The sequence below is a fragment of the Nannobrachium achirus genome (assembly GCF_963921795.1).
Source record: "Nannobrachium achirus genome assembly, chromosome: 8".
NCBI classification, from domain to species: domain Eukaryota; kingdom Metazoa; phylum Chordata; class Actinopteri; order Myctophiformes; family Myctophidae; genus Nannobrachium; species Nannobrachium achirus.
In genome coordinates this window covers 57228514-57248146 of record NC_137817.1, presented here as the reverse complement: position 1 = coordinate 57248146, position 19633 = coordinate 57228514, and the positions used below count along the sequence as shown (strand labels likewise).

Genomic DNA, 19633 nt, shown 5'->3' with positions numbered 1-19633 from the left:
TTGTAATGAACGCTCCTCATTCTTGATTCTCTCGTTTCTCCAGGACACCACCTCCCTGTCCTCGTCCAAGGGTGGTGGGGGAGGTGCAGGCGGAGGAGGAGGGGGAGGAGGAGGGGGTCTCGGCGTGTTTCGGTCGGGCTGGCTGTACAAAGGGAACTTCAACAGCACCGTCAACAATAGCATCACTGTGCGGGTGAGGAAGTGAGACTGAGACGCACGCTGCTCTGCTCTCCACATGTCAATGTGTGCATCTGTCTGTCTGCTGCTCTGTTTCGCTTTCATTTTTTGTTGTTGGCATAAATACATAATCAGAAAGATTTGATGTTGGTGTGTTTGTTTTCTGTTTGAGGTTTGCACCTTAAAGGGATTGTTCACCCAAGAATCTTTTAATCGCCCTATGTATTTCTTTTAGTTTTTGGCACATTCTTAAGACAATAATTGTTGATGACCAGCAGTGGTTCCCTATGGAGACACAAAAAGCCTGCTTTGATCTATATACAAACAATTTCCTCAAATTATTGGCTTAGGAATGTGACAAAAACTAAAAACATATCAATGAATTCAAGTCTCCTTGGGGTCAATAATCAAGTCATTTGAAGTATGAAGTTGAAGTATCCCTTTAAGCACATGAACTCCATGCGTCCCTATTTTGGCCATCTCATAATAGAATAAACTAGAAAGATGCAATTGAAAATGGCAAGTGTGGTTGCAAATAAATACCGGACACGTACTATTGTCTGGTTGCCCTGTTTGATATCTCAATGTCTTATTTTGTTAGCTGTGTCCCGCCATTCATTCACTGTTGCCATCCTTTGCGTTTTTCCTCTTTACATTACACGTTGTTCCTCAAAATGCCACTTTCTTTCTTTCTTTCTGTGTCTTCTGTGTGGTTCGGGCCTCAGGGCTCTGATGTTCGTTAATTATCTCTAGCCAGACTGCTCACTGTCTATGAAAACAGGACTGATTTTGAGTCTAAATCACATTGTTTTCAGATGTGAGCTTATCAGGATGTAAAAAAATCACCATAGTGGAGAAATACACTGAATAAATATATATATATATATATATATATTAGGGCTGGGACTTTAACTGATTAATTGCGATTAATTTATTACAGAAAATGAATGTGATTAAAAACAACGCATTTTAATCGCACTTAGTTTTTGTACCACAGAACCTTCAGTTTCGGGCATACCGATCATAGCAATGCACCAACCAAGAAGAGACAACAAACGCAAAGGGAGAAGTAGCCGATCAGAGCGCTTTGGTTGGCCCAGTGGATGCGAAATTTAGATTTAAAAAACTCACTCGTTGAATCACTCGTACAACAAAATGTGTTTTACTTGAAAAAAAGTGCTTCTCAGGTCAAATATCGATGTGCGATTAAAATGCAATTAATTGCGATTAATTAATCACAGAGACTGTAATTAATTAGATTAAAAATTTTAATCAGATCCCAGCCCTAATATATTATATACATCCAAGGCTCTTACGGTTCCATTGATTACATCTGTAATTCTAATGTATGAATGAATGGACCATTGTAAAGCATTTTAAGCACTTGGAAAAGCGCTATAAAAATGCAATCCATTATTACATCTGTCAACGCCTAGAGTGAAATTAACACTGAGGATTTCAACTGTGTAATATCATGTCCATATCTTGTCCATAATGATCTGTACTATTGTGTGTGTTTCAGTCGTTTAAGAGGAGGTATTTCCAGTTGACACAGTTGACTGACAACTCCTACATCATGAACTTCTACAAGGATGAGAAGATCTCCAAGGAGCCCAAAGGCTGCATTTTCCTGGACTCGTGCACTGGTGTAGTGCAGGTGGGCACACGCACGCACGCACGCACGCACGCACGCACACACACACACACACACACACACACACACACACACACACATGCAGCCTCCACCGCTCAGTTCACACTGGTGTGATTTTTAAATGATGTATCCACTTTAGGTAAGAAATAAGCCATGTAGTTGCTCTATATTCATTCATTTCACAACTACAACTGCTAGTTTAAAACCCTGTTATCAATATTAGCTATGTTTATGCAGTAGTCTTTTTCTGTTGAGTAAAATCATATGCCTTCTCCATGCCTATTTCAGAGCACTACGTGCTTCTGAGTAATGTATTGAGTACCCGTTATCAATAAGCTTTGGGCTTATCAAGCTTGTTATCGAGCATATCGGCCCATGACGTTATGTTTAAACAATTTAACATTTAACGCTTATTGCACACTAATAATGGATTGTTTTAATGATATTTAATGATAATATATGTTACTTTTGTCAATTGTCATCTTCATAGACAAACTCACAGTCACAACAACTGGCCAATAAAAAAAAGATACCAGATCTGTTCAGAATTTGTCATCTCACGTCTTTCCACAACATATCAGAAAACGCTCAATAGTGGGCTCCATAAAAGCCTGGCTCGATAAGCAGGATCGATAAGGAGCTCATTATCAATATCAATTAACAAGCTCCATCCCTACTTCTGAGTGGCTTTTGTCTCGGAGCGTCATAGAATAACTTTTCTCAACGTTGGCTATCGACTTTACATTGAACATTGGCATTCTACTCTCTCTTACATCTCCACCTCCGCCCTGCCTATCGCCCTAACCATCCATAGAATAATCGTCTGAGGAAGCATGCGTTCGAGCTGAAGATGAACGAGGTGACGTACTTCGTCCTGGCGGCGGAGAGCGAGCAGGACATGGAGGAGTGGATCAGCACCCTGACCCGCATCCTGCAGATCAGCCCCCACGACGGGCCCGCCCCGGACCGCAAGAGCCTGGACCTCACTGACCACCGCCAGGGTGAGAGACTGAGGATGGGGTCTTATGATCAAAATAAGAACATTATGATGAAATGAAAAACTAAATTTAGAATGTCAGTCTCCAGGTTTTCTTCTGAATATGTATGACACTGATTTACTATGACATTATGGCACATTAGGAGTCCACTAGGACAGTGGTTTCTCAAACCTTTTTTCTTTTTTTCTTTTTTTAAGGACCACAGGTCCATTTGGTTCCTCTCAGAGTTACAGACCTGTAATGGTCATTCAGGGCTTGCCCTTTAAGTGTTTCTGGTAATATTATTGTCCGCTTATTTGCATGTCCAAGGCTAAAAAATTTAAATAACAAAAATACACAAGCCAGCATGGTGATGACTCCTGAAAACATGGTGATGATCCCTGAAAAATATCAAACGTGGGAATTTGAGTGACGAGAGAGAAGTGCATGGAAAGCGTTAGCTGAGATAAAGTAGAGGAAGTAAAGTGAACAACACAGACTCGTTTATCCCATTTAGACAGTTTTGAAAAATCGTGAACATTTGTGCAAGTCTTTGAATATTTTTTACACAATTATTCTATAAATGTCTCCTAAACCCTTCTTCTAAATCAGTGGTTCTCAAACTTTTTCATGTCAAGGACCCCCAGAATTACATGTATTTGGTATGTAAAATATGTTGTTCCAGGGACCCCCCAGAAGCAGAGATTTGAGTTACAAAAGTATTTGTTGAAAAATATATTCAAAGATTTGCAAAGATTTTCATGATAAAAATAAAATACAAAATAGCAGATCTACAAGCTTGTATATCTGCTATTTTTTTGTGCTATTTTTCAATATCTAAAGTATAAAATAATTCCATGCCTAAATGGGTTATTAAAGGTGGACCGTGGCTGAAACCCGAGGACGATTTTGTGGTTTGTTTTCCTGTACAAGGTCAAAAACCACTGAAGGGTTAAACATGGCAGGCTAACCTTAGAGTGCACCGTAAGCAACGTATAGCTGCTGCTAATAAAATGAATAATGGCTGCGTTAAATTGAGGTGTGCCAACTAACCAAACTAAATCTAAACACACCCACCATTAGTTTTATTATCTGCAGCTGTGCTGCTTGCATCACGGCATACTATAAGGTCAGCCTTATGCAGCCTATAATTCCCCTTTATTAATAAACCCACTAGATTACTATAATAAATACAGGACCATTAAGAAATAAATTACATCATTCTCTGTATCAATAGACATTGCGTATTTCATATTTTCTTCTCGCTGCGGTAAGCTCTCTGTCCTGCTGCGTTGGCTCCTACAGGGAGAATTACTACTGGGTGGTGGCTTGATCCGTGGACATTAAAACCAGGAAATGGGTCTTGACATTAGCCGCGGACCCCGCCTCACGCTAATAGCTGGGGAGCGGCGGAGCGCCGGAGTTCAACCCATAACTCTAAAACCGCATGTGCAAGGATGTACTGTACGCCGAGCCGGGACAGACGGGGGAATTACAGCCTATATAACCCATGTAGGCCTCGAATTATTTGATGCTTTAGCTATTGAAAAATAGCAGATATACAAGCTCACAGCGCGGCACCGAGTGCCGCGCTGCGAGCTTGTAGATCTGCTATTTTTAAAAAATCGGGATTTTAGTCTTTGAATATATCTTTTTAAAAGCAAACATTTGTAACTCAAATATTTGCTTCTGGGTGGTCCCTGGAACAATATATTTTGGGGTGGGGGGTCCGCAGCCAAACACATGTAATTTTGGGGGTCCTTGACGTGAAAAGGTTTGAGAACCACTGATTTAGAAGAAGGATTTAGAAGACATTAATAGAATCGCGTCAAAAATATTCAAAGACTTGCACAAAATTGTTTCACGATTTTTCAAAAATAGCAGATCTACAAGCTCGCAGCGCGGCACTCGGTGCCGCGCTGTGAGCTTGTATATCTGCTATTTTTTAATAGTTAAAGCATAAAATAATGGCTAAAGTGGTTCAAATCTAAAGCGACACACATTTGCGTTCGGGCCTAAATGGAATAATATTGCGTAACGCAGACAGACAGCGCGCTCACGGAGGAGAAGCGAGTCCCAGTCAGAAGTGACGGAGTTGATGTAATAAGTTCAGACGTCGCGGGAAGCGCGCTCCGTTTACACGCTTGTAAATCAGGTTCAGGGGCAAGTGGCGATGCTAATGAGGCTTTTAATTCACTTGCGGCGGCCCGTGGGGGGAGAGCGCTCCGGGCGTGCATGAGTTATGTTCCAAGCAGCTCGTATGGTCTGTTGTGTGTGTGAACGGTAGAGGTGTCATCCTGTTAACGTCTGAGACGGGAGACGGAAAGATCTGCCTGAATTATTATTATTATCGTGCACTTTAGTGTTTGACCTTTTGACAAAGATATGTCACCTTTGACCTATTGGGGCGGTAATGGGCACCTAAATAAACATTCCCGTTCATGCAAGCAACGCTGCGGTTTATCACTTGTAAATAAAACTACCAGTAAGACGCCTAAGGGCGACAAGCAAGGTCACGCCATGTATTGGCCATCTGGCCAGTGATGTATATCGGACCAGCTATATCCGACCAGTTACCCATATATGGAGACCCCTGGTACCCATATATGGAGATCCCTGTCTGTAGAACAAGCCACACAGATATGGGCTGTCTTGGCCACCTGTCTTGGCCATATATGGATTCTGTTAGTGTCACATGTGGCCGATGTCCTGTTAGATATGGGCTTAATATTGATGACATCATGGATCTCCATATATGGGCATAAAAGGGATTCTGTGACTGTGGTTCCCCTGACATCACAGTGATGTCAGAGCGTGATGTCAGAGCGGCAAACCCATAGACCGTAAAAAAGCGTACACAGACACACAGCCGGAGACATGATGTGCCGTTTCTCATAGCCTACTAAACAATAACGTATGTTCCTGGCTAGAAGTTCTGACAGCAGTATTCTGTTCTTCCTCCAGACGTGTTTGACCTGTCGTTGAGCGACGGATGTTTACACGAGAACGAAGAGACGGCAGAAAATGGCATCAATCCAGAGATGGCCAAGGTTGGCACTGTGGCATCCCTTCTTTATTTCACTGTTCACTGCTTCACTTAACGCTTACTATGACTGAAAGGAGTAGTTCACCCCAAAAAATTACTCTATTGATTACTCACCCCATGGAGTCTTGAGTCCTAAGACAATAATTTGATTATAGTAAACGTACCCTCATTGATTCCGGAAGGGGACCCAAATCAATGGGGGTACATTTATTGTAATACATGTTTTGTCTAACCAAAAAAAATTATTGAACTAAAGTGTCCATGGGGTGAGTAATCAATAGGGAAAAAAATGGGGTGAACTACCCCTTTAAAGGACAACTTAGTTTTTTTACAAAAAGGGTTCATATTTTAGATTGTAATAAGAGAAAAGAAAAGATGAGTATTGTTTTAATTTACTTCTTTCTATTGTTTTAGCCAATTTAGCGAGTTTGATTTCAGTGGTTGGGGGCATGCGTGCAAGTGGCTGAATATGTATTTTTTGACACAATGAGCCGAAAAATTCTTTAGCAACACTACTAGCCTCCATAAGTCACACCTAACTAACCATGAAAGGAAAACATTTTATGTCCTGTTACAGTATATTTCTGAGACAGAGGAGGGTGTTCGCGCTGCCAGGAGAGAAGAGAGGTTGAACCTGTTCTCCCTTGATCCTGACACCCCAGTATGTATACACGTGTGTGTGTGTGTGTGTGTGTGTGTGTGTGTGTGTGTGTGTGTGTGTGTGTGTGTGTGTGTGTGTGTGTGTGTGTGTGTGTGTGCGTGTGCGTGTGTGCGTACTACGTACATGCCAGTGCACATAATAATGTGTGTGCGTGTGCGCATACCGTATGTGTTCCTTAAAGGCCCGCTGACATGCCTCGAAATTATAATAGTATAGGAGTGGTATCTCTGAAAACAGTCTGAAACAGTCTGAAACGCATGTCACAGTGTAATCTGCCCCTCGCCCCCCAACAACAGTTGACCAGTACAGTTAGTAGTCTAAGTACAGTCAATTAATCTGACTGGCTTATAATTGTGCATTCCCACAATGACATCATAAAAATATCAACTCATATTTTAAGATGGCTTTTTAAAGTGAGAGTACCCCTTTAGGTGACAGTACCCCTTTAAACACCATGTGTGCACGTTGTCGCCCCCTCCAGGTCCTGAGGAGTCCGCGGGGAGACTACCCCCTGGGAGACAGCGTGTCGGTGCGTCCCTTCGAGGAGAAGTTGGGCAGAAGGTTGATGGTCAACTGTCGATCCTTCAGCCTCTCCCTGCAGGGCTGCATCAGCGAGACGGACACGGGACCCGTCACCAACGTGAGCACCAGCGATGATTCTAACACCATGTTTTAGCTTTAGTATTTAACTCATTTGCGGCCCACTCCCGAGTTTCCCGAGTTATTCCCGTTGTTTGACGCCGCCTAGTTTTGGTCATTTTTGAAAGTTCTTTTTGGACTTTCTTCTATCTACTAGGCATGATCGCGATCGCGAAATTGCATGTTTGACCCCCATACCAACCCCATCTTTCAAACATGACGGCCATGCTGCTATCTCATGAATGCCTGAACAGATTTTCAAGCGGATGTTTTTGTTTGGAAAGCTGTAAACAGCACACACGTGGTGCATGATCTATGCATGAGCATGCATGATCCGTGCACTATGAATTACATGGAAGTCTAGAGACTTGTCATATTTTAAATATCATATGATTTTAGTTGACTAGTAGAGTCACAAACTGAGGTTCTGTGACCATCCTCTAGCAAGAATGTTTTGATGATTGATTTGACCTCTTTGGACCCTTTATAAAAGATTTAGCACCCATGTCCTCGCAAGAATCCCGGGAGTTTTGCGAAAATCAGGGTATTTTTGCGAGGAACATGTTATATGAAAGAAAAGGATCTCAATGTAAATAAGCCTTGGCTTACCTGAGTTTCCTTTTTAGTTGACCTCGTACCAGTGAACTGTACTGTCATGAAACTGAACCTTTTACTATGCAACCTTCTAATAAATACTTCAGTCAATCAATAAATACCTTTGTTCCTCCAGATCGAGCCGTTCTTCGTGGTGCTGGCCCTGCTGGACGTGCGTGAGGGCAGGAAGGTGTCGGCGGACTTCCACGTGGACCTGAACCACGAGGCGGTGCGTCAGATGCTGGGCGGCGGCGGTGGTGGCGGCGGCGGCTGCACCAACGGCACGGCGGGGCCCGGAGCCGGACCAGACCCGCAGGAGAACGGCCTGCTCAGCTCGCCTGCAGAGAGGAAGCCAGGAGACTGCCACGTCCCCGCCGACCTGGAACACTGGCTCTGCTTCCCCAACCAGGTGAAAAACCCAGTGGTTCTCAACCTGTGGGTTTTCGGGACCCCCAGGGGGGGTCCCCAAATTATTTTGGGGGGGGGTCCCGGGCCCCAGATGATTAAGTTAATGTGCAACATTGTTTTCCTACTCAACAGTAAACAAATTAACATAAAGTTTTAAGTGTATAGAGGGTATGTGCACATTTCTAATGTGACAATCTGAGGACTTTTTAATACCTCTAAAATGACAAATTAAACTTTGGTCAAACTGTCAAATATTAGAGGCAGAAATTGTGAAAATAGCTGATCTACATGCTCACAACGCCTCGCGTTATTTTCACAACAGAACCGTGTTATAGAAAATGTAATTCCTCAACTCTTAGTGCTCGTCAGGGTGGGTATTATATTATTATTATAATATAATAATTATTATAATTAGATATAGTATATCATTTGATTTAAATATTAAACATTTTAAGTCTTATTGCGACCGTAGGTCGCAGTTTACTGTGAGAAACGTCACAGCTTTGTCCCGTCCGTCTGGTAAAGGTTTATGTAACAGCTTAGCATATAAAACAGCGAAAATGCAAGTGCAATGTCAATCCAAAACCTAAACCTTTCAAAGACTAAGAAGTAACACAAGACGATGTCTTGAAACATTTGAATTACACAGATAAGAAAAATCACAACCAATGTGAAGTGAGCGGTGGTCGTGCTTACGTCTTCAGACTAGGATTTGAGTCTAGGATGTACAGGCTATGCTACACACACACGTTTTGCTATGGCAAGACGCTGAGGAAAAAGGCTACAGACATACGACATATGACATCACTAGACAAACATGGTGCTACATACACACATTTTGCTATGGCAAAACGCTGAGGAAAAAGGCTACAGACACACACACAGCCACGTATAGGAGCGGTCTACCACCGCTCAACAATGAGGGTGAATTAGTTCGAGTTACGTTTGCAGTAATAGTAAATAAGTCGATTTTGATTATGCTTTGCAATGAGTTCAACTCAACCATCTGTGTGTGTGCAGGCCATCTTCTCAGTGACACATCCTCACACAGACATCGTGATGGTGGCGAGGATAGAGAAGGTGTTGATGGGGAACATAGCTTCCGGGACAGAGCCTTATATCAAGAACGCAGACTCTTGCAAGGTGAGGAAAACCCCTGTTGTCATTTTACTTACACGTGTCATTCAACACATTACGCACCTTTGTATTCATATTCTCACCATTCCCTGTGCAACCCAATGCATTGTGTTATCATTGATTATTTAAAGGGGAACTAGGCAAGTCTGTGTGTGTATACAAACACATCCCCCGCTCCTCCTCCCCTCTATGACAGGCATCAAACAGGTAGTTGTCTTGGATGCTTTCATTGATTAGAGAGATCACTAACGAGCCCTTGACACTTTTATGGCCCAATCAGTTACCTCACTGCACATCCCATGGTGGAATTCTCACTGGAATGTCTGTTTTGTTTACATGTATAGTATGTATTTGATGTGTCTGATAATCCCATATGGGATGGGTCAAATGTTGTCCAGACACAGAAATAAAATATTCATTCATTCATTCATTCATTCCCCTTTGAAGTTCAAAGGGAACAAATAGGAGCTCTGGCCAGCTCCCCCTGACAAAAACATCCCTCCATGGGATGAATGTCAACATAAACAGTGGAACTAAACCAAAATACAGCCAGAGGGATGTGTCTTTCTGCAAGGAAACACCCCAGCACAACAATGTAGTGGCTGATAGAGGGAAATGACTGCTAAAATGCTAAAATATTTGTATACATATATATATATATATATACATATATATATATATATATATACATATATATATATATATATATATATATATATATATATATATATATATATATATATATATATATATATATATTATATTATATTATATATATATATATATATATATATATATATATATATATATATATATATATATATTAGGGCTGGGATGTGATTACAAATTTTAATCTAATTAATTACAGGCTCTGTGATTAATTAATCGCAATTAATCACATTTTAATCGCACATTGATATTTGACCTGAGAAGCATTTTTTTTTTAAAGTAAAACACATTTTGTTGTACGAGGGAATCAACAAGTGAGTTTTTAGCTGGTCAGCAGGACCAGCTCTTTAAACAGATTACATTGTCCTGAGACATTCAGGGGACCTAGGCGACCTATTTGCCCATTGGCTGTCCATGTCACATGGTCACCGAGCTCATGATCCATTGGCCAGGCCCTCCAGACCTGTACTGCTGTAATGAAATATTTTGTCCAGCAGGGAGCACCATTCCTTCACACTGAGGCGGTGCCTGTGGCCAGCCTGCTTGTGATAAATGAAACAGAAGAAAAGAGAGGTCTATACTTGAGTAAAAGTACAAAAGTATTGGCATCAAAGTACAAAATGTTTGTATGATTGCTTGTAGATCGGCTATCATTCTTTGATTTTCACAAGTCATTGTTGACATCATCATCCATTTAAGCTTTATAATTAGCTTCATACTAACATTAACATTATTTTTCTTCTTTCAATTCTAAACGTAGAGATTAGGTTATGAAAGGAAGGTGATTAGGTGATGAAAACTAGCAAAACTATAGCAGCCATTCACTTTAATCAACGCGATGCATCCAATGTAATTGTGATGAGGATGTCAAACAAACGTTAATCACGTTGTATTTAATTATACTTCATCTGTTACAGATGATTGTCCAAATAAACCGTACGTTATTTAAACTGTGAGCCATTTATAGACAATATGCAGTGTTGCCCTGGGCATCGTTGTAGGCTGTAGTAGGTGATGTGTCACACCATCTGCATACCATCTGCATTAACATATGAACTGAACGAGTATGCAAGTTGTCAATGATTTAACTCTATGACCATGATATGGGCTTTGGTGTGAAGTCATGAAAATATCGTACCCTACACAATTTACAAAAGCAACACAAAGTACATTCATTGATGAGCTGCTTCTTCCTGTCATCTGATCAGTGTCCACACAGTAGATTAATTCGAGTTGCATTTTAATATCAAATGAAACAGAGCAAAAACGATGTAATGAATTAACCAATGCGAGTCTTTGAGAATTACAGTTAGTATCTTCACAAATAATGAGCACATTTCTAGAGACACGGTAACACATTCATTGTACTAAATGACAAGAAAGCATATATTTAGAACGATATGTAGCAGTGAAATACCACAAGATTTTGGAAAATGCCTACAATCAATACACTTATTTGAACACCTTGGTTACATTAAGTTCTGCATAATGCGTACTTTCTGCTTTTGGTACCTTTTAATACAAATACTTTTTATACTTGTACTCAAGTATCCTACATTTTGAATACAAGACTTCCACTGACATTGCAGTATTGCATGATACTTAAGTAAAGAATGCGAGTACTTTTCCCACTACTGCCTAATAAGCATGCTAGTTTTAGTACAATCAGACATCACAGATAGATTTATAGAGTAATAGGCTCTAAGGCAACTTCAAACTTGCTACAGGCGTCTTTTGTCATGTTAAAAAGATGAAAACATGACTGCCGCATGCTAACACGCTAGCTTACTGCAGTTAGCCAAGCAATTGTACACTATCATAACATCCCATATTGATTGAATTAGTCCACTGTTTTGCAACACACCATTACATCCGAGGCTATAAAAACGTCTGGCATCATTGAGCGTTAAGGTGTGTAGTCTTTCTATAGGCAGAGTAATTTGTCATTGTCAGACAACATTAAAAGAACCAAGACGGTGTGTGATGGTCGAGTTCCATCGGAGGTCCGTTCGGCCCGTCATGTCGCAGCAGGACGATTATAACCACTGTCCAATGCTGATGTGATTGTACCCACAGAAGACGGAGATGGGCGGGCGGTCATATAACAGCAGGACTCCTCACGGTGGTTGTGGCGGACGCGCATCTTCTGTGGCGTTCATGTTTTAGTTAAATGTGATGAAGCAATGTTAATGTAGGACCCCTTACATAAGGGGAAAATGTAAATAATATAAGGAATAGACAGGACATTCACAGGCGTCTACTGCAGATTACATCCCACAATAGTCAGTCAGTTATATGTTCACTTTGTCACGTTCATTCAAAGCATTATGGGAACATTGAGCAGTCATCATCATCGTCATCTCAATATACTTTTCCAAATACAAATGTGTTTAAAAGCATTACGTTAGCGAAAAACATCCGAAAACACCATACATGGCTGGCTTTTGTTGTTGTGAGGGCTGACCGGGGCTGACTATGCGGCCAAATGAGAAACTACGTCAACTGTATAATCACTCAGTCCTAACGTCTTTTGCATTTTATACCGAGGCTATGTATAGCTAGGTGTTTGGTAACATACAGATGTTAACAAGTTGTGATGACAAAGAACCAATACGAAATCATTATGAAACAGACTATTATACGAGACAATGCACAGTGAAAAAAGGGCAAACATGACCACAGATACAATACATTTACGACTCAGCTTTCCAAATGAAGTCCAATTGCCGGAGGAGAAAGATTAATTTTAACCGTGTATCTGCTTTTTTTGTTGTTGTGGCAAACGGTTTAGCCATGTATGGGTGCTAGGTGCTAGCAAAGAACAAACCAACTAAAGCGATCGCCTGGTCTTCCTGGTTGCTGCTTCTTCTTTTCTTTGGGGTTTATTGGTGGTTGGTGTAACCTTAAAGGTGCATTACCGCCAACTGGACTGAACAGTACGCCAGCCAGTTAATGTCCAATTTTCTTAATATTAGGGTTGTTTTGTAGGTTTTAAAACATTGAGTTCATTTATTACACTTTTGAAGCAGCCAGAATAAGCTTTCTATACTTAAAGTACCAAAAGTAAAAGTACAGATGCGACACAAAAGTAAAAGTACAGATGCGACACGTTGTGAGCTTAGTATGCACTAGTAGGTTAGCATACATTTAGGGCTTGCAGATTTGTCTCTGGTAATATCTGTATGCCCATGATAAAAATGGACATGCTGGCATAAGTTATGGAAGTATAGATTGTGTAGTTAAGTGCCTGAGTGTCGTAAATAGTAGCCATCATGGACTTTTTCATTGCAAGATCCAGCTATTAGACCAAGCCCAATCGGGCCATCTGTTGCTTGCTTACATGCATAGCTTGTCAAATGCTAACAATGCACTTGTGTGATTTCTAATTGCACTTCTGGGACAGTCTAATTCATGCTTTGTATCAAAACGTCGCTTTGTGCCGAAAATAGCAGACCTACAAGCTCAGAGCATGTCGCAGATTCTAGACAGCAAAGTTCGAAAATCATTTACAGTAGCAGAATGTTAAATAATGCACAGCACGTTTTCTAAAAGTGTAGTCCAGACTATACTCTAATGACAATGAAACATGACAGTATGTTCGTAGAAATAAAGAGTAATGCATGAGTTTGAGAAGTTGTGTTTTATTATTACAATGTTGAGTCGACAACGCAGCCCATCGATCTGCCAAGTGGACGTGAGGTGGGGAAAGAAGAAACATGCACAGACGTTGGATAAAGTGCTACTATACATATGTATATAGACATATATTTGGCTAAAAGTTGCAATAGTACAGAACACTATGACAGCAGAGAAAACAAACATGAATCACCTTGGCGAAATGACAAGCACAAAACTATTGCGGTCGTAATGAAATGGTTTCTCTGGCTGGAGCGGCTCCGTCTATTTCCTGGTGGCTGAAATAAACGTCCATATAACATTTGCATTCGGTAGTTTACTGGTCCGAGTAGCTGCTGCATGTCAAGTTACTCTTATCAGGCTCGTACAACGACGTAATCCGAAGTCTTGTATTTATTAAACAAATGAGCAGCAACAACACAGCAGTGTAACTCAGCAGTGTGAAGCAACAGGCTAGTCAATACTGCGGTAGAGCACAACCTCCCAGGTCCATCTCCCGCGTCCTGTGTACGTCGTCACATCCGGTTACTACAAAATAAAGGCACTCCTTACATCTCCCTTTCTTTGAGAACAGAGGGTGGACCACATAAATGCAACAAGTTAACTTTAGGGTTTAAACCATATGGCTAACAATCATCAAAGAAAAGGAAACTTTTGTGTCACAAGACAAGATTTTGGAAAATAGCGTACAATCAATACACTTATTTGAACACCTTGGTTGCATTCTGCATAATGCGTACTTTCTGCTTTTGGTACATTTCAATACAAATACTTTTTATACTTGTACTCAAGTAAATTTTGAATACAAGTCTTCCACTTGTATGATACTTAAGTAAAGAATGCGAGTACTTTTCCCACTACTGCCTAATAAGCATGCTAGTTTTAGTAAAATCAGACATCACAGATAGATTTATAGAGTAATAGGCTATATGGCAACTGCAAACTTAGCAGGAGTCCTCCAGGCTATGGGGGAAAGTAGCTGTTGGAAAAAGTACTCAAATGTTTTACACTTGTTTTTTTAAAAGTATCTTAAAAGTATCAATACTGCACTGTAGATGTACTCAGTTATAAGTAAAAGTCACACACACACACACACACACACACACACACACACACACACACACACACACACACATACACGGGGGGGGGGGAGTGACAAAATTCATAGATCTAGAACACAGACTTCATAGATATAGAACACAGAATATGTACAGTACAGTACAGTGAGGTACAGTATACAGTACAGTAAAGTACAGTAAGGTAATACGCAGTTATTACTGTTGTTTGAGCACGCCCGAGTTTTTTCAAAACTTTTTTTTTTCCAAAAAACATTTTTTTCCAAAACTTTTTTTTTTCAAAAAACATTTTTTTTTTTCAAAAAACATTTTTTTTTTCATCTGACCAGCTTATATATTGACTGTGTCAATTCTTGTTTAAATCTAAATTTCGCATCCACTGGGCCAAGCAAAGCGCTCTGATCGGCTACTTCTCCCTTTGCGTTTGTTGTCTCTTGGTTGGTGCATCGCTATGATCGGTATTAAAATGCGTTAATTTTTTTAATCACGTTTCTGTAATTAATTAATCGCAATTAATCAGTTAAAGTCCCAGCCCTAATATATATACCGGTATATAAAAACAGGCTTAAAGTTACCTAGTTTCCCTTTAATATCTTAGACTTTTTACCTCTACAAGCCGTGAGAAACATGTTATCCTGTCCTACCATATGGAGCATGCTGTGAACAACAGCATTGGGAGCTGTGGAACAGCGCTGTGGGGCCCATGTGTTCTATAGAACAAGGCCCATCTATTCAAAGCTTCTGTACGCATGACCTTTATGAAGAAATTTCCTGTAATGCCTGATTTACACTCGGTTGCACGCCGCTCGCCTGCACCGGAAATAGCAGATCTACAAGCCCACAACGTGTCGCGGCATGACACGTTGTGGGCTTGGAGATCTACTATTTTCGGAGCAGGACACACTGGCATGCATGTAAGTATAAATCACCCAAAAGACCCTACCGGTTTATCTCCATCAGCGCTCCATCAGATGGTTTAGAAATTAAGTTTTTTCCTCGGTTCAGTCCAACATGTTCCCTTGCTCCCTCTCTCTCTCTCTTTGGTGGCGCGCCATGTGGTCTTTGTTTAAGCATAATGATTGGTTTGCCAGGCACGCGGCCCGCCGTCGCCACAGGTTACCGCGCGACATGACCTCTTGATTTCGCCTGTCATAACTTCTAGGTCACCTACAATTTAGAGTCAATTGCGAACGCAACCGCGGTGCAGATCTTTCAAGAAGATCGGCTACTTGTAGGAATGTTATGACACATTTCCCCTCTCTCTCTCTCTGTCTCTCCATGTCTCTCTCTCTCTCTCTCTCTCTCTGTCTCTCTATGTCTGTCTCTCTCTCTCTCTTTGCTTGTATCATGTGCAGACCGTTCAGAAGATGTTGAAATCCAACAAACAGTTCTGCAGTAAACTGGGAAAGTACCGAATGCCTTTCGCCTGGTCTGTCAGGTGGGTCCCACTGGTTGTACAGTAGGAAAATATCATCTTTAGGTGCACTGTTATTTGCAAGTGATTATATCGGATCTGTATATTCAGACATTCCTGACCTATACAGTAACAACCTAACTATAGCCAATCTAGAATCTATGAGCTTGTACAGTACAACGGCTGTTTTCGGTGAGAGACACTGTTGGATGACAAAGTATAAATCAGGCTTCAGTGTCCGACTGTTCAGACCGAGAAAACATCTTTAGGAATCATATTTGAATCACATTTCAAACCATCTTGGAATGTGGTTTGTTTCTTTTTGCTGTTTAGACTTGATAAAGACAATCTTGTCCGACCTAGATATGGACTGCACTCTGAACCTAGCCTTATAGTCATTAAACACTAGACATTTTGTGTACACTACTGTTCTCTTCATGTTTGTTTTTTAACCTGTCTAGCTTGGGGTCAGCCTGAAGGGTAATTTATGCATTTTGGTTGCGACTCTGTTGCACACCGGAAATAGCAGACCTGCAACCTCACCACACTTGTCGCAACATGGGCTTGTAGATCTGCTATTTTCAGCGTGTGATACAGCACTCAACAAAGTATATCAAGCCCTTAACACCAGTAGCTAGGTTGTTGAGAAGGACTGGGCCAACCTCTGTGCGCTGATGTGTCTCCCTGCGGTGTGGTGTGGTGTGTGAGACAGGTCGGTGTTTAAGGACAACCAGGGGACGTTGGACAGGGAGTGTCGCTTCTCGCCTCTCTTCAAACAGGAGAGCAACAAGATCTCCACGGACGACCTGATCAAGCTGGTGTCTGAGTACAGGAGGTACTCACGTTTCCACCAATGCTTCACACTAATGGTCCCCACGTTTTCATTTGAAGTCACTGATGACTGTTATTTTATTGCTCCAATGTGTTTTCACAAGCATCATTGCCTTTATTACCCCCCCCCCCCCCCAGTATTTGTCAACGGTACAGAAACATGTATAATATGGTTATGTGCAAGGCTTCCAGACCTCTCCAGAATAAGATGCCCTGTTTGTTCCGCAGAGCTGAGAAGACCAGCAAGCTTCAGACCATTCCAGGGAACCTGGACATCATGGTGGACTACATCCCTATGGAACATCCCAGTATGTCCCACCTTTAAAACCATTATTGATTAATCAGTTGAGGCTTTTAATTCTACAAACTGATAGTAGTACAAAACAATGCTCATTTTATTTGAACCCAAACAGACATCTTGATATTGCTTAATTAATATGTCGACCCGGCAGTAAAACATTTAAACCAAAACCCCTTCTTTCATGTTCCCATGCAGGTTTTGTCAGTCCTCAATGCTAGTCCCTCCATTCCATGTATTATATCTGTCTGGTGGAAAGCAAAACTGTTACTGTTACTCAAAAATGTTAAAATAGCAAAAGTAGCAGATCTACAAGCTCAAAGCGCTAAAAATCCCAGGACCAAAATCCACTCGTCCTAGACAATTTGCCCTCTTGGCCCCCAAACTGTGGAAATAAACTCCCTGTCACACTTAGAACAGCAGACTCACTCCCTTCCGCCGTGGTCTGAAGACTGACCTTTTCAGACTCCACCTACAGTAAGCCCATAGCACTTTACGTAGCACTCGCCTACCCTCAATGACTGACCATACATGAGAGATAGATAGCTTTTTTACATTTATTTTAGGTTTCTTATAAAGTGAAACCTAAAATTTCATATAAAGTTTTTTACTGCTTGGTCTACCTACGTTATTTTGTACTAGATTGATATTGCTATGCATTTGATGTACTGATGTTGATGTTTTTTATGTATTACCTTGCTTATTGTAAGTCGCTCTGGATTAACTCAGTCGGTGGCATATTTAAAGTGGGATGACCTCTTATATTGCCGGTTCGCCAACAAAGGGTTAAAAAAATAGTGTGCACGCTGGTGCACACATTCGTGCACAGATCATGCACTATGCATGTGCATGCTTTTCACAGCTTTCAAACAAAACAATCCGCTTGGAAATCCGTTCAGGCATTCAGGAGAAAGGAGCCCTTATGTTTTCTTCAAATGTAAACAAACATGGCTGCCATGTTTGAAAGATGGGGTTGGTATGGGGGTTAAACATGCAATTTCGCGATCGCGATCATGCCTAGTACACTGTTGGAGGTCCAAAAAAAATTTTTTCAAAAAAAAAAATTTTTTTTTTTTATTATTTAAAAAAAAAAGACGTTCAGAAGACGTCTGGCAGGGAGGTCCATAGTGAAAAAGACGTTTTAAAGACGTTTTTATCATAGAAACATATTTTTTGGCAGGGAATGAGTTAAGAGCTTCTGCAGAATGCCTAAATTGTAAATTGCTACTTTTGATACTTTTTTGTTACGCTGTAGTATGATCAAGTAGGTCATTCATTTACGAAAAACTGAGATTAGAGGTTTCTGCCCTGGTTTCTACCGAGTGTGTTTCTAGTGGGTGTCCCCATGTCCTCATGTCCTCCTGTCCTCCCAGACTGCGTGACGTCCTCCTACGTCCCGGTGAGGCCCTGTGAGGAGCTGGACCTCCACCGTCCCACCGTGGAGGTGGAGGAGTTTGTCCAGGCCACCACCAGGTACACCCAGCCCCACCGCGTCTACCGCAACCACCTCTACATCTACCCCAAGCACCTCAAGTACGACAGCCAGAAGAGCTTCGCCAAGGTACTACTAAATGTACAGTCGATTTTGTACATCTGCTCGCAACACCCGAGCACAACCAAACATAAAATCACTTGTCTTTTAGTTCTACTGGATTTTTTCTCCACCAGTCCCTCAACTAACATTTTTGTCAAGTTTTTATTTGTTGACAAAATTGTCAATATATTTAGTGGCCAAGCCACAAAGTGGCGGAGGCCACTAATTGATACTGGTGTTTTTATTATTCCGCCGCTTTTTCTGTACATGGCTTGACCGTGCAGTCGCTTTTTGCGAAACTCAGCAATATGGTAGAGGACTATGCCAAACGGTGAAAACACGAAGCTCGCAACGATTGGCCAAAGGGTGGCGCTGTTTGAAAGTGCAAACTTTGGACAGGTATAGCTCATGCTCTGTTTGACTGAAACCTAGACACACATATGCATCTCCTCATGCCAAACAACTTTGCCACTCTGGCTTTTGACCTCTGGAGGTCTACTTCTAGTTTTTCTTTGAATTCTTTTCCCACTTTTATGCTTCTCCTGCTTTTTTTCCCCTTGCTGCTTTTTTGCTTTCCTACTTTTTCCTGGCTTGGCCACTTTATTGCTGCTTGCAGCTATATTTTGTCCTAGTTGGTTTAGTTTTTATTTAGTTTCAGTGAAAACGTTTTAAGATATGTTTTGGGGGCTTTTATGCCTTTATCTAGACATGCAATAAAGGTCGTCGGGAACGGGACTCGAAACTGCCTGGTAGAGGCGGGACGTTCGCGAACGAGTGAAATACTCTGCTACAAGTCGAAGTTCGGAATAAAAATGTACTCGAGTACAAAAGTATTGGTATCGAAATGTACTTAAACTTAAAGTACCAAAAGTAAAAAAGTAT

At 41.2% G+C, this 19633-nt stretch overlaps 1 protein-coding gene across 1 annotated transcript in view; it reads left to right on the top strand.

Annotated features, from left to right (window-relative positions):
• dock10 (dedicator of cytokinesis 10) overlaps window positions 1-19633 on the top strand; it is a gene marked incomplete at its 5' end in the record, with an annotated part of 161514 nt that overhangs the window by 52558 nt on the left and 89323 nt on the right. Inside the window, 12 exons of the mRNA XM_080731698.1 lie at window positions 44-193; window positions 1700-1834; window positions 2646-2832; window positions 5773-5858; window positions 6432-6515; window positions 6997-7155; window positions 7885-8157; window positions 9177-9299; window positions 16030-16112; window positions 16801-16923; window positions 17148-17227; window positions 18591-18778. Coding sequence (XP_080587824.1) covers window positions 44-193; window positions 1700-1834; window positions 2646-2832; window positions 5773-5858; window positions 6432-6515; window positions 6997-7155; window positions 7885-8157; window positions 9177-9299; window positions 16030-16112; window positions 16801-16923; window positions 17148-17227; window positions 18591-18778 — 1671 coding nt within the window. The remainder of the gene's footprint in view (window positions 1-43; window positions 194-1699; window positions 1835-2645; window positions 2833-5772; window positions 5859-6431; window positions 6516-6996; window positions 7156-7884; window positions 8158-9176; window positions 9300-16029; window positions 16113-16800; window positions 16924-17147; window positions 17228-18590; window positions 18779-19633) is intronic.